This window comes from Rhinoraja longicauda, chromosome 36 (genome assembly GCF_053455715.1).
Source record: "Rhinoraja longicauda isolate Sanriku21f chromosome 36, sRhiLon1.1, whole genome shotgun sequence".
Classification (NCBI taxonomy): Eukaryota; Metazoa; Chordata; class Chondrichthyes; order Rajiformes; family Arhynchobatidae; genus Rhinoraja; species Rhinoraja longicauda.
This window is the reverse complement of record NC_135988.1, coordinates 2,765,537-2,777,834: the sequence shown is the minus strand read 5'-3', so window position 1 is coordinate 2,777,834 and position 12,298 is coordinate 2,765,537. Positions and strand designations below refer to the sequence as shown.

Sequence of the window (12,298 nt, the reverse complement as noted above, 5' to 3'; positions counted from 1 at the left end):
TACATGGAATGGAAAAGGGTTTAGCAGGACATGGGTCAAACATGGGCAAAAGGGACTGGTTTAGATGGGGTGTCTAGGGCAGCATGGACACCTTGGCCTGTTCCCACGCTGTACGACTCTATGACTCTATTGATGTTCAGGTGAACAAGGACTACTGATGGACTTTGGCGGTGTCTTCCGGCATGTTTCTGTAATAGTTATAATATTACAAGTCCATGAACCTATCAATGTCACAAGTTCACAAGTTGTAGGAGTGGAATTAGGCCATTTGGCCCATCGAGTCCACTCCGCCATTCAATCATGGCTGATCTCTGCCTCCTAATCCCATTTTCCTGCCTTCTCCCCATAACCATTGACACCCGTTCTGATCAAGAACTTGTCTATCTCCGCCTTAAAAATATCCACTGACTTGGCCTCCACAGCCCTCTGTGGCAATGAGTTCAACAGATTAACTACCCTCTGACTAAAGAAGTTCCTCCTCACCTCCTTTTTAAAAGTGCGCCCTTTAATTCTGAGGTTATGGCCTCTGGTCCTAGACTCTCCCGCCAGTGGAAACATCCTTTCCACATCCACTCTATCAATAGACAATAGACAATAGGTGCAGGAGGAGGCCATTCGGCCCTTCGAACCAGCACCACCATTCAATGTGATCATGGCTGATCATTCACAATCAGTACCCCGTTCCTGTCTTCTCCCCATACCCCCTGACTCCGCTATCCTTAAGAGCTCTATCCAGCTCTCTCTTGAAAGCATTCAGAGAATTGGCCTCCATTGCCTTCTGAGGCAGAGAATTCCACAGATTTACAACTCTCTGACTGAAAAAGCTTTTCCTCATCTCAGTTCTAAATGGCCTACCCCTTATTCTTAAACTGTGGCCCCTGGTTCTGGACTCCCCCCAACATTGGGAACATGTTTCCTGCCTCTAATGTGTCCAATCCCTTAATAATCTTATATGTTTCAATAAGATCCCCTCTCATCCTTCTAAATTCCAGCGTATACAAGCCCAGTCGCTTCAGTCAGTCAATAATGCCTTTCATTGTTCTGTAAGTTTCAATGCGGTCCCCCCTCAACCTTCTGAACTCCAGGGATTACTCTCCTGACTCTCCTGACGTCAGATTCTTGAATTTAAATAAATGCAGTTTACTCCATGGGCCTTCTCTCAGTCCCTGCTTTAATCCTATCTGCCTTGTTATAACATATAACATATAACAACTACAGCATGGAAACAGGCCTGTCCGGCTCTACCAGTCCACGCCGACCATTCTCCCTGACCTAGTCTCATCTACCTGCACTCAGACCATAACCCTCCAATCCCCTCCTATCCATATACCTATCCAATTTACTCTTAAATAATAAAATCGAGCCAGCCTCCACCACTTCCACCGGAAGCCCATTCCATACAGCCACAACCCTCTGAGTAAAGAAGTTCCCCCTCATGTTACCCCTAAACCTTTGTCCCTCAATTCTGAAGCTATGTCCCCTTGTTGGAATCTTCCCCACTCTCAAAGGGAAAAGCCTACCCACGTCAACTCTGTCCGTCCCTCTCAAAATTTTAAAAACCTCTATCAAGTCCCCCCTCAACCTTCTACGCTCCAAAGAATAAAGACCCAACCTGTTCAACCTCTCTCTGTAGCCTAAGTGCTGAAACCCAGGCAACATTCTAGTAAATCTCCTCTGTACCCTCTCCATTTTGTCGACATCCTTCCTATAATTTGGCGACCAGAACTGCACACCATACTCCAGATTCGGCCTCACCAATGCCCTGTACAATTTCAACATTACATCCCAACTTCTATACTCGATGCTCTGATTTATAAAGGCAAGCATACCAAACGCCTTCTTCACCACCCTATCCACATGAGATTCCACCTTCAGGGAACAATGCACAGTTATTCCCAGATCCCTCTGTTCCACTGCATTCCTCAATTCCCTACCATTTACCCTGTACGTCCTATTTTGATTTGTCCTACCAAAATGCAGCACCTCACACTTATCAGCATTAAACTCCATCTGCCATCTTTCAGCCCACCCTTCCAAAAGGCCCAAGTCTCTCTGTAGACTTTGAAAATCTACCTCACTATCAACTACTCCACCTATCTTAGTATCATCTGCATATTTACTAATCCAATTTGCCACACCATCATCCAGATCATTAATGTAAATGACAAACAACAGTGGACCCAACACAGATCCTTGGGGTACTCCACTAGACACTGGCCTCCAACCTGACATACTCCAATTGTCAACCGTTACCCTCTGGTATCTCCCATTCAGCCATTGTTGAATCCATCTTGCAACCTCACTATTAATACCCAATGATTTAACCTTCTTAATCAACCTTCCATGTGGAACCTTGTCAAATGCCTTACTGAAGTCCATATAGACAACATCCACAGCCTTGCCCTTATCAATTTCCCTGGTAACCTCTTCAAAAAATTCAAGAAGATTAGTCAAACATGACCTTCCAGGCACAAATCCATGTTGACTGTTTCTAATCAGGCCTTGATTATCCAAATAATTATATATATTGTCCCTAAGTATCTTTTCCATTAATTTTCCCACCACAGACGTCAAACTAATAGGTCTATAATTGCTAGGTTTACTTTTAGAACCTTTTTTAAACAAAGGCACAACATGCGCAATGCGCCAATCTTCCGGCACCATCCCTGTTTCTAATGACGTTTGAAATATTTCCGTCATAGCCCCTGCTATTTCTGCACTAACTTCCCTCAATGTCCTAGGGAATATCCTATCAGGACCTGGAGACTTATCCACTTTTATATTCTTCAAAAGTGTCCGTACCTCCTCTTCTTTAATCCTCCTAATTTCCATCACTACTCTACTTGTTTCGCTTACCTCACATAATTCAATATCCTTCTCCTCGGTAAATACCGAAGAAAAGAAATTGTTTAATATCTCCCCCATTTCTTCCGGCTCAGCACATAGCTGTCCACTCTGACTCTCTAATGGACCAATTTTATCCCTCACTATCCTTTTGCTATTTACATATCTGTAGAACCCCTTGGGGTTTACTTTTACATTACTTGCCAAAACAGCCTCATATCTTTTTTTCGCTTTTCTAATTTCCTTTTTAAGATTCCTTTTACATTCTTTATATTCCTCAAGAACCTCATTTACTCCCTGCCGCTTATATTTATTGTATATCTCCCTCTTTTTCCGAACCAAGTGTCCAATTTCCCTGGAAAACCATGGCTCTTTCAAATTATTATTCTTTCCTTTCCACCGAACAGGGACATAAAGACTCTGTACTCTCAAAATTTCACCTTTAAATATCCTCCATTTCTCTATTATATCCTTTTCATAAAACAACAATTTCCATTTCACTCCTTTTAAATCCTTTCTCATCTCCTCAAAATTAGCCTTTCTCCAATCCAAAATCTCAACCCTTGGTCCAGATTTGACCTTCTCCATAATGATATTGAAACTAATGGCATTATGATCACTAGACCCAAAGTGCTCCTCAACACATACCTCCGTCACCTGACCCATCTCATTTCCTAACAGGAGGTCCAACACTGCCCCTTCTCTGGTAGGCACCTCTACGTATTGCTGCAAAAAACTATCCTGCACACATTTTACAAACTCCAAACCATCCAGCCCTTTAACAGAATGTGATTCCCAGTCTATATACGGAAAATTGAAATCACCCACAATCACCACTCTGTGCTTACTACTAATATCTGCTATCTCCTTACATATTTGCTCTTCCAATTCTCGTTCCCTATTTGGCGGTCTATAATACACCCCTATAAGTGTTGCTAAACCTTTCTCATTTCTGAGTTCCACCCAAACAGCCTCCTTAATCGAGCCTTCTAGTCTGTCCTGCCAAAGCACTGCTGTGATATCCTCCCTCACAAGCAATGCAACACCCCCACCTCTTGCCCCTCCGATTCTATCACATCTGAAACAATGAAATCCTGGAATATTTAATTGCCAATCGCAACCCTCCTGCAACCATGTTTCACTGATCGCCACAACATCATACTTCCAGATGTCAATCCAGGCTCTAAGCTCATCCACCTTTCTTACAATGCTCCTAGCATTAAAATATACACATTTAAGGGACCCATCATTTCTTATTCTCAGTTTATTTCTTTTCCCTTCTTTCTCTCCTACATATTGGGTCTGAGTGTTTCCCTTTTCTGCCTCCTGCCTCACACACTGCCTATTAGCTATCTGTGTTTGTCCCTCCCCCCAACCGTACTAGTTTAAAGTCTCCGCAGTTATTTTAGCAAATCTCCCCGCCAGGATATTGGTTCCCCTCGGGTTCAGATGCAACCCGTCCTTTTTGTACAGGTCATACTTCCCCCAGAAGAGGTCCCAATGATCCAGAAACTTGAAACCCTGCTCCCTGCACCAGTTCCTCAGCCACGTATTTATCCTCCACCTCACTCCATTCCTATTCTCACTATCGCGTGGCACAGGCAGTAAGCCTGAGATTATTACTTTGGAAGTCCTTTTTTTTAACTCTCTTCCCAGCCCCCTGAATTCTTCTTTCAGGACCTCTTCCCTTATCCTACCTATATTGTTGGTACCTATATGTACCACGACCTCTGGCTCCTCTCCCTCCCCTTTCAGGATATCCTGGACACGCTCAAACACATCCCGGACACCTGCACCAGGGAGGCAAACCACCATCCGGGTCTCCCGACTGCGTCCACAGAAACGCCTATCTGACCCCCTCACTATAGAGTCCCCTATTACTACTGCTCTCCTCTTCCTTTCCCTACCCTTCTGAGCAACAGGGCCGGACTCCTTGCCAGAGGCCCGGGCACCGTCGTTGCCCCCAGGTAGGCTGTCCCCCCCAACAGTACTTAAACAGGAGTACTTATTTCCAAGGGGTACAGCCACCGGGGTACTCCCTAGTCCCTGCCTCTGTTCCTTGCCCCCCCTAACAGTGACCCACTTGTCTACCTCCCGTGGTCTAGGAGTGACCACCTCCCTGTAACTCCTATCTATAACCTCCTCACTCTCCCTGATCAGACGGAGGTCATCAATCTGCCGCTCCAGGTTCCTAATACGGTCCCTTAGGAGCCCCATCTCGTCACACCTGGCACAGATGTGGATGTCTGGAAGACTATCAGACTCCCAGATTCCCCACATCTGACACCCAGAACAAAAAACTGCCCTGGCAGTCATACTCTCCAAACAAAGCCCCGCGCTCAGTTACTAAACCTACCGCCCGGCCGCTACTCCAACCGCTCCAACCGCCCACCCAAAAGAACTGAGTGATCTCCTGGGAGAGGCGAAAAACCGGATAAAAAACCCAGGCCAATTTGGGAAAAAATCCGGGAAATTCCTCTCCGACCCCAAGCTAGGCGATCGAAACTAGTCCGGGAGATCACACAGGTCTTACTCCTTACTATCCCCACACTATCCCCACACAATCCCCACACAATCCCCACACAATCCCCACACAATCCCCACACACTACTTCCCAAGCAACACAGCTTGGTGCTGCTTGCTGCTGCTTGCTACTGCTGCTGCTGCTGCTGCTACTGCTGATTGCTGCTGCTGCTACTGCTGATTGCTGCTGCTGCTGCTACTGCTGATTGCTGCTGCTATTGAATCTTGTTCTGCTTAGTTTCTGTATTTGCGTCAATCTTCTCATCTGCCTCACTGTTGCCTTAGCTCTCACATCCCTGCACCTCCCAAGGGCTAGAAGCCTCCCTACCAGGATATTGGTTCCCCTCCATTTCAGGTGGAAACCATCCCTCTTGCACAGATCACATCTGCCCCAGAAGAGATCCCAAAAACCTGAATCACTTCCCTCAACTCAGTCTGCCTAGGCCTACACAATCTCCCGGTTGCTAAACACTTTACCCCCCCGGCCCCCCCCCCCCACCCCTCCTCCCATTCCCACACTGACCTTTTCTATCCTGGGCCTCCTCCACTTTCAGAGTGAGGCCCAGCACAGATTTGAGGAACAGCAACCCCAAATTTCGCTTGGGCAGCTTACAACCCAGCCGTGTGACTCTTAATTTCTCTGACCAAGTAACCCCTGCTTCCCCTCTCTCTCTGGCCCTCCCCCACCCTAGTTCTCCGACTGGTTTCACTGTCCGTCTGTTTAATTTTACTGATTGTGTGCCTCCTTGTCAACTTCTCCTCAGCCACCAATGAACCGTTCTACAATTCCTTATCGCCGTCTGCTTTGATCTATCGTTTTCACATCTTGCCCTTCCATATCTCTAGACTCCCTCTCCCCTGACTCTCAGTCTGAAGAAGGGTTTCGACCCGAAACGTCACCCGTTCCTTCTCTCCAGAGATGCTGCCTGACCCGCGGAGTTACTCGAGCATTTTGTGTCTACCTTCGATTTAAACCAGCATCTGCAGTTCTTTCCTACACAAGGAACTGCAGATGCTGGTTTAAACCGAAGATAGACACAAAATGATGGAGTAACTCAGCAGGACTGGCAGCATCTCTGGAGGGAAGGAATCGGTGACGTTTCGGGTCGAGACCCTTCCTCAGACACGTTTCCCTAACTCCACTATTCCCTGCAGTGTTTCAAGGTCAGTCGTGATGCCCCACACCTGCATTCAGTCATCCTGCATTCAGAATTTGCCAGTGGAATTATAACCGACTTTAGACTTTAGAGTAGGGTTGCCAACTTCCTCACTCCCAAAAAAGGGACAAAGGGCGACATCACCGCCCCACGCCCCACATGACCTCACCCAGCCAGCGGCCACGTGCTCCCGTTCCACCAACGGCGGCCGCCTGGGCCGGGAGGCAGGTTGCTACGCAACCTCCGTTAGGCGGCGCCTGGGCCTACACTGTCCGGGCCTACACTGTCCGGGCCTACGGTGTCCGGGCCTACAGTGTCCGGGCCTACAGTGTCCAGGCCTACAGTGTCTAGGCCTACAGTGTCCGGGCCTACAGTGTCCGGGCATACAGTGTCCAGGCCTACAGTGTCCGGGCCTACAGTGTCAAGGCCTACAGTGTCCAGGCCTACAGCGTCCGGGCCTACAGTATCCAGGCCAACAGCGTCCGGGCCTACAGCGTCCGGGCCTACAGCGTCCGGGCCTACAGCGTCCGGGCCTACAGCGTCCGGGCCTACAGCGCTATCTGGGCCTAATAAGGGACAAGGGCGGTCCCGTACGGGACAAACCAATTTAGCCCAAAATACGGGATGTCCCGACTAATACGGGATAGTTGGCAACCCTACTTTAGAGGTACAAAGCGGAAATAGGCCCTTCGGCCCACTCTGCCCACGCTGACCAGCGATCACCCCACACACCTGCACTATCCTACACACTAGGAACAATTTACAATTTTACCGGAGCCAATTAGCCGACAAACCTGTACGTCTTTGGAGTGTGGGATGAAACTGGAGCACCCGGGGAAAACCCACGCGGGGGTCACAGGGAAAACGTACAGACTCCAGACAGATAGCACCCATAGTCAGGATCCAACCCGGGTCTCTGTCGCTGTAAGTCAGCAACTCTACTGCTGAGCCATCTTGACAGAATGGATCGACTGGGCTTATATTCACTGGAATTTAGAAGGATGAGAGGGGATCTTATAGAAACAAAAGATTCTTAAGGGATTGGACAGGCTAGATGCAGGAAAAATGTTTCCGATGTTGGGGGAGTCCAGAACCAGGGGTCACAGTTTAAGAATAAGGGGTCGGCCATTTAGGACTGAGATGAGGAAAAACTTTTTCACTCAGAGTGTTGTGAATCTGTGGAATTCTCTGCCACAGAAGGCAGTGGAGGCCAATTCACTGGATGTATTCAAGAGAGAGTTGGATATACAGCAGCTCTTAGGGTTAACAGAATCATGGGATATGGGGAGAAAGCAGGAACGGGGTACAGATTTGAATGATCAGCCATGATCATATTGAATGGCACTGCTGGCTCGGAGGGCTGAATGGCCTCCTCCTGCAACTATTGTCTATGTTTCTATGTTTTTCACCAATTAATTTTTGTAAATCTGAAATGAAACCTAACTAGTCTCCGATTGTTAATAGAGACAGGTTGGGCTTAATAAACAACTCTCAAGAGGCACTAACATCTAAATATACTAAAGAATCACCATGCCTAGCAAATCTTGATGTTTAATTTTTGGGGGGATTCACAAAAGATATTCCTTTACTGAAGGGCCTCGACCCGAAACGTCACCCATTCCATCTCTCCTGAGATGCTGCCTGACCTGCTGAGTTACTCCAGCATTTTGTGAATAAATACCTTCGATTTGTACCAGCATCTGCAGTTATTTTCTTATACTTCCTTGACCTTGATTTGCATGTGTAAATGTAAATGTAAATTTGCATCTTCAAAACTGGACTGGGAAGAATCTCTGAGGGAAATCATGGTTAAATCTCCAACCTCCCACTCCTGACTCTATCCGGGAGCCTATTAATCGGACACATTACTTTTCGCCTCTTACCTCTTGGTAATGCAATACGGTATTTTGCCCTCGCCTGTAGAAGGTGTCTCCAAAAGCCATCCCATCAGTGTTGCAAAGACCCTCTGCATTCTAAAAATTCAGAAAGCTGAACACGTTTCTCATGTCCTCTCAAAAATAAGAAAGTCTTGCATGCACAGAGCACCTTGCCTGCCCTAAAGATGCCCACGGTGAACCCCATCTGAAATTGCTTCAGAGTAATGGTTATGCTGTCGCCAATGGAGTCTTGTTTAATGCAGGTTTACTGCAGTGATTTGCTTTCTATTTCAGTGCCCATCATCCCCATTTTTCTGTATGAAAAACATCAAGCAGAATCTAATGCTTCAACGTCCCTGGAGCTGCCACCCACTCTGCCCTCTGCCTTTGGCATAGATCCTGCTCTCGAGAGCAGCACTGCGGTGGCTGAGGCTGGGACCAAAGGCTCTGGATGGAGTAACGCAACAGACGTTCCTGACTCGTTGCCCGCCCAGTGCGCCAGGAATGATTCCTTTCTCGCCGAGGAAAATGTTCCCTTGGGACTGCTACTTGCTTCCAAAGCCATTGTGCAGCTGGTGGTGAATCCATTTGTCGGGCCACTGACCAACAGGTGAGTGACACAGCAGCGGAGAGCTGGGCAACAATGTCCAGAAACGCCAGTGTGCCGTGGCCTGGTGTCCCAGTCTGTAGTTCCACAGCTCCTCGAAGGTCTCGATGACAATATACCAAATCTCCACTTGCAGCCAAAACTGGGCAGAGTCGGATTTGTTCATTCACTCTGAATTGCTAGGACATTCCGATTTTCTGGTCCTTCAATTGCCACAGGCAAGAGCTAGTTAGCTAGTTAGCTTAGTCAGTTTAATTTATTGTCACACGTACCTAGGTACAGTGAAAGGCTTCTGTGGCGTGCTAACCAGCCAGCGGAAAGACAACGCTTGATAACAATCGAGCCATTCACAGTGCACAGATGAGGAGAACTAGAGATTTAAGAGTGTGGAGCGATTGTAATATGTGATTGTAGATCTGCTTCTGTAGCTAGCACGCAAATAGTCGCTGACGTTGTTAAAGGTATCCGTGAAGTTTCCTTAATCAGTCTAGAGAGGGCCCTGCCACAGAGGCACAAAACTGGTTCTTAGTTTAGTTTAGTTTAGAGATACAGCGCGGAAACAGGCCCTTCGGCCCACCGGGTCCGCGCCGCCCAGCGATCCCCGCACATTAACACTATCCTACACACACCAGGGACAATTTTTTTTTACCCAGGTTTGTAGGTTAATTGCCCAGCCAATTAACCTGCAAACCTGTACGTCTTTGGAGTGTGGGAGGAAACCGAAGATCTCGGAGGAAACCCACGCAGGTCACGGGGAGAACGTACAAACTCCGTACAGACAGCACCTGTAGTCAGGATCGAACCCGGGTCTCCGGCGCTGTACTCACTGTAAGGCAGCAACTCTACCGCTGCACCAATGAAGTGGTGCAAGTGACTGAGGGAGCCTTTAGGACCATTGACCGTAATTCTATGAGTGACGATGATTCTGTATTCTAAACATAGCACAAAAAGTAAGGAAATTTGTGTTTGGTAGATTATTTCTTTGTTGTAACAATGCTTCTTGGCAATAAATCTTATACCGTTGGAAAGCCTGTTTATTTCCCTTTTAAATGGTGCCACATTTGTAAGGAACATGCATTTGTGGGATGAGCAGCAGAGCTGAGTGTATGGGTTGCGCCCATGAAAAATTTGCCTAATCTTCTCTGCCAATGCCAAACAGCTTATTCTGCTGTTGCTATTGACTCTTGTTTTGAGCTTCTGGTACCCCCAGGTGCTGACAAGAATGGGATGCCATCCCACAACAGTGTGTGACCAGGCTGGTGACCTGCATGAGGAGGAGGTGCCAGGCTGTTGTGGCTGTGTATGGTTCTTCCACACGCTACTGAGGCTCCTGTTTATTAAATGAATAAATTGTTAAATTGCCAATATGTCTTGTTTCTTCAGACTTCAATCATCCAATCCACCAAACAACACCGAACAAGAGTCAATGGCAGAATAAGCTGTTTGGCATTGGCAGAGATTTGGCAGATTTTTCATGGGCGCAACCCACATACTCAGCTCTGCTGCTCATCCCACAAATGCATGTTCCTTACAAATGTGGCACCATTTAAAAGGGAAATAAACAGGCTTTCCAACGGTATAAGATTTATTGCCAAGAAGCATTGTTACAACAAAGAAATAATCTACCAAACACAAATTTCCTTACTTTTTGTGCTATGTTTATTAGTGAAGCCGTCATGGAAAAGGGTATGACTGGAACACAAATTACGGTCATGGTTTGGAGCGAGGCTGATGTTTGAAGCATTAGGCTGGCATTTGCAGAGGTCGGTGGGGTGAGTCTGTTTGCAGGTAAGTGGGTGGCAGGCAAGTCAGAGGCTTTCAGAAATCAGACGCCAAGAGTACAGGAGCAATATGCTCCTGAAGGGGTGAAGGGAAAGGCTGGCGAGCTTAGAGAACCCTGGTTGACAAGAGACGTCAAGGATCAGGTCAGAAAAAAAGAAGACGCGTCAGATTTAGGCAGTCGGGATGGAGTTATAAAGTCATAGAGTCAGGCTGCACGGAAATAGGCCCTTTGGCCTAACGTGCCCATGCTGACCACGCTCGCCCATCTAAACCAGACCCACCTGCCCATGTTTAGCCCACATCCCTCGAAACCTTTCCTATCCATGTACCTGTCCAAATGCCTTTTAAATGCTACTAGACCAAGTGGATCCGTTGGGCCCAAACCTCTCCTGCATTGGTGCAGCACCCTCTCCTCCCCCCCCCCCCCCCCTCCGGCTCCCCTCCCCCCCTCCCCCTCCCCTCCCCCACTCCCCCTCCCCTCCCCCCCTCCCCCTCCCCTCTCCCCAACCCCCTCACTCCCTACTCTGAGTAAAAGACTATGCATTCACCCTATCTATTCCCCTCATGTCTTATACAATCCAAGGAATAAAGTCCTAGCCTGCCCAGTTTCTCCCTATGGCCCAGGCCCTCATGTCCTGGCAACATCCTCGTCAATCTTCCTTTGCACTCATTCCAGCTTAACAACACCCTTTCTATAGCAGGGTGACCAAAACTGAACACAACAACTCCAAATGCAGCCTCGCCAACGTCTTGTATGACTGTAACATAACGCCCCAACTTCCACACTCAATACCCTGATTGATGAAGGCCAATGTGCCAATAGTCTTCTTCACCATCTCGTCTAGATTTTTAAATTTATTTTTAGATTTTAGAGATACAGCGCGGAAACAGGCCCCTTCGGCCCACCGAGTCCGCATCGCCCAGCGATCCCCGCACATTAACACTATCCTACACACACTGGGGACAATTTTTACATTTACCCTGTCAATTAACCTACATACCTGTACGTCTTTGGAGTGTGGAGGAAACCGCAGATCTCGGAGAAAACCCACGCAGGTCACGGGGAGAACGTACAAACTCCGTACAGACAGCGCCCGTAGTCAGGATTAAACTCAGGTCTCAGGCGCTGCATTTGCTGTAAGGCAGCAACTCTACCGCTGCGCCACCGTGCCACTATATGTGACACCACTTTCAAGGAACTTTCAAGGAATGCTGGAACTACACTCACTAGGCCCTACACACTTCCCAGGGCCAGTCCATTTATTGTGAACGTTTTGATCCAGTTTTGATCCAGTCGAAGGGCCTATTAAGGAGTATATAAAGGTGTTTCCTCCATACTAAATATATAAAGTGCAATATCTAAAAGCACCCTACAGTATGTAAAGTACAATCTATAAAGTACAATATTCCTCTTGAGAGGAATAGATCGGGTAGATGCAGAGAGTCTCTTGCCCAGAGTAGGGGAATTCGAGGACCAGAGGACATAGGTTCAAGGTGAAGGGGAAAAG

The 12,298-nt window shown here is 47.5% G+C and overlaps 1 protein-coding gene across 1 annotated transcript in view; it reads left to right on the top strand.

The window, feature by feature from the left end:
- slc18a1 (solute carrier family 18 member A1) overlaps positions 1-12,298 on the top strand; it is a 48,732-nt gene that overhangs the window by 3,760 nt on the left and 32,674 nt on the right. Inside the window, exon 3 of the mRNA XM_078428716.1 lies at positions 8,696-9,011. Coding sequence (XP_078284842.1) covers positions 8,696-9,011 — 316 coding nt within the window. The remainder of the gene's footprint in view (positions 1-8,695; positions 9,012-12,298) is intronic.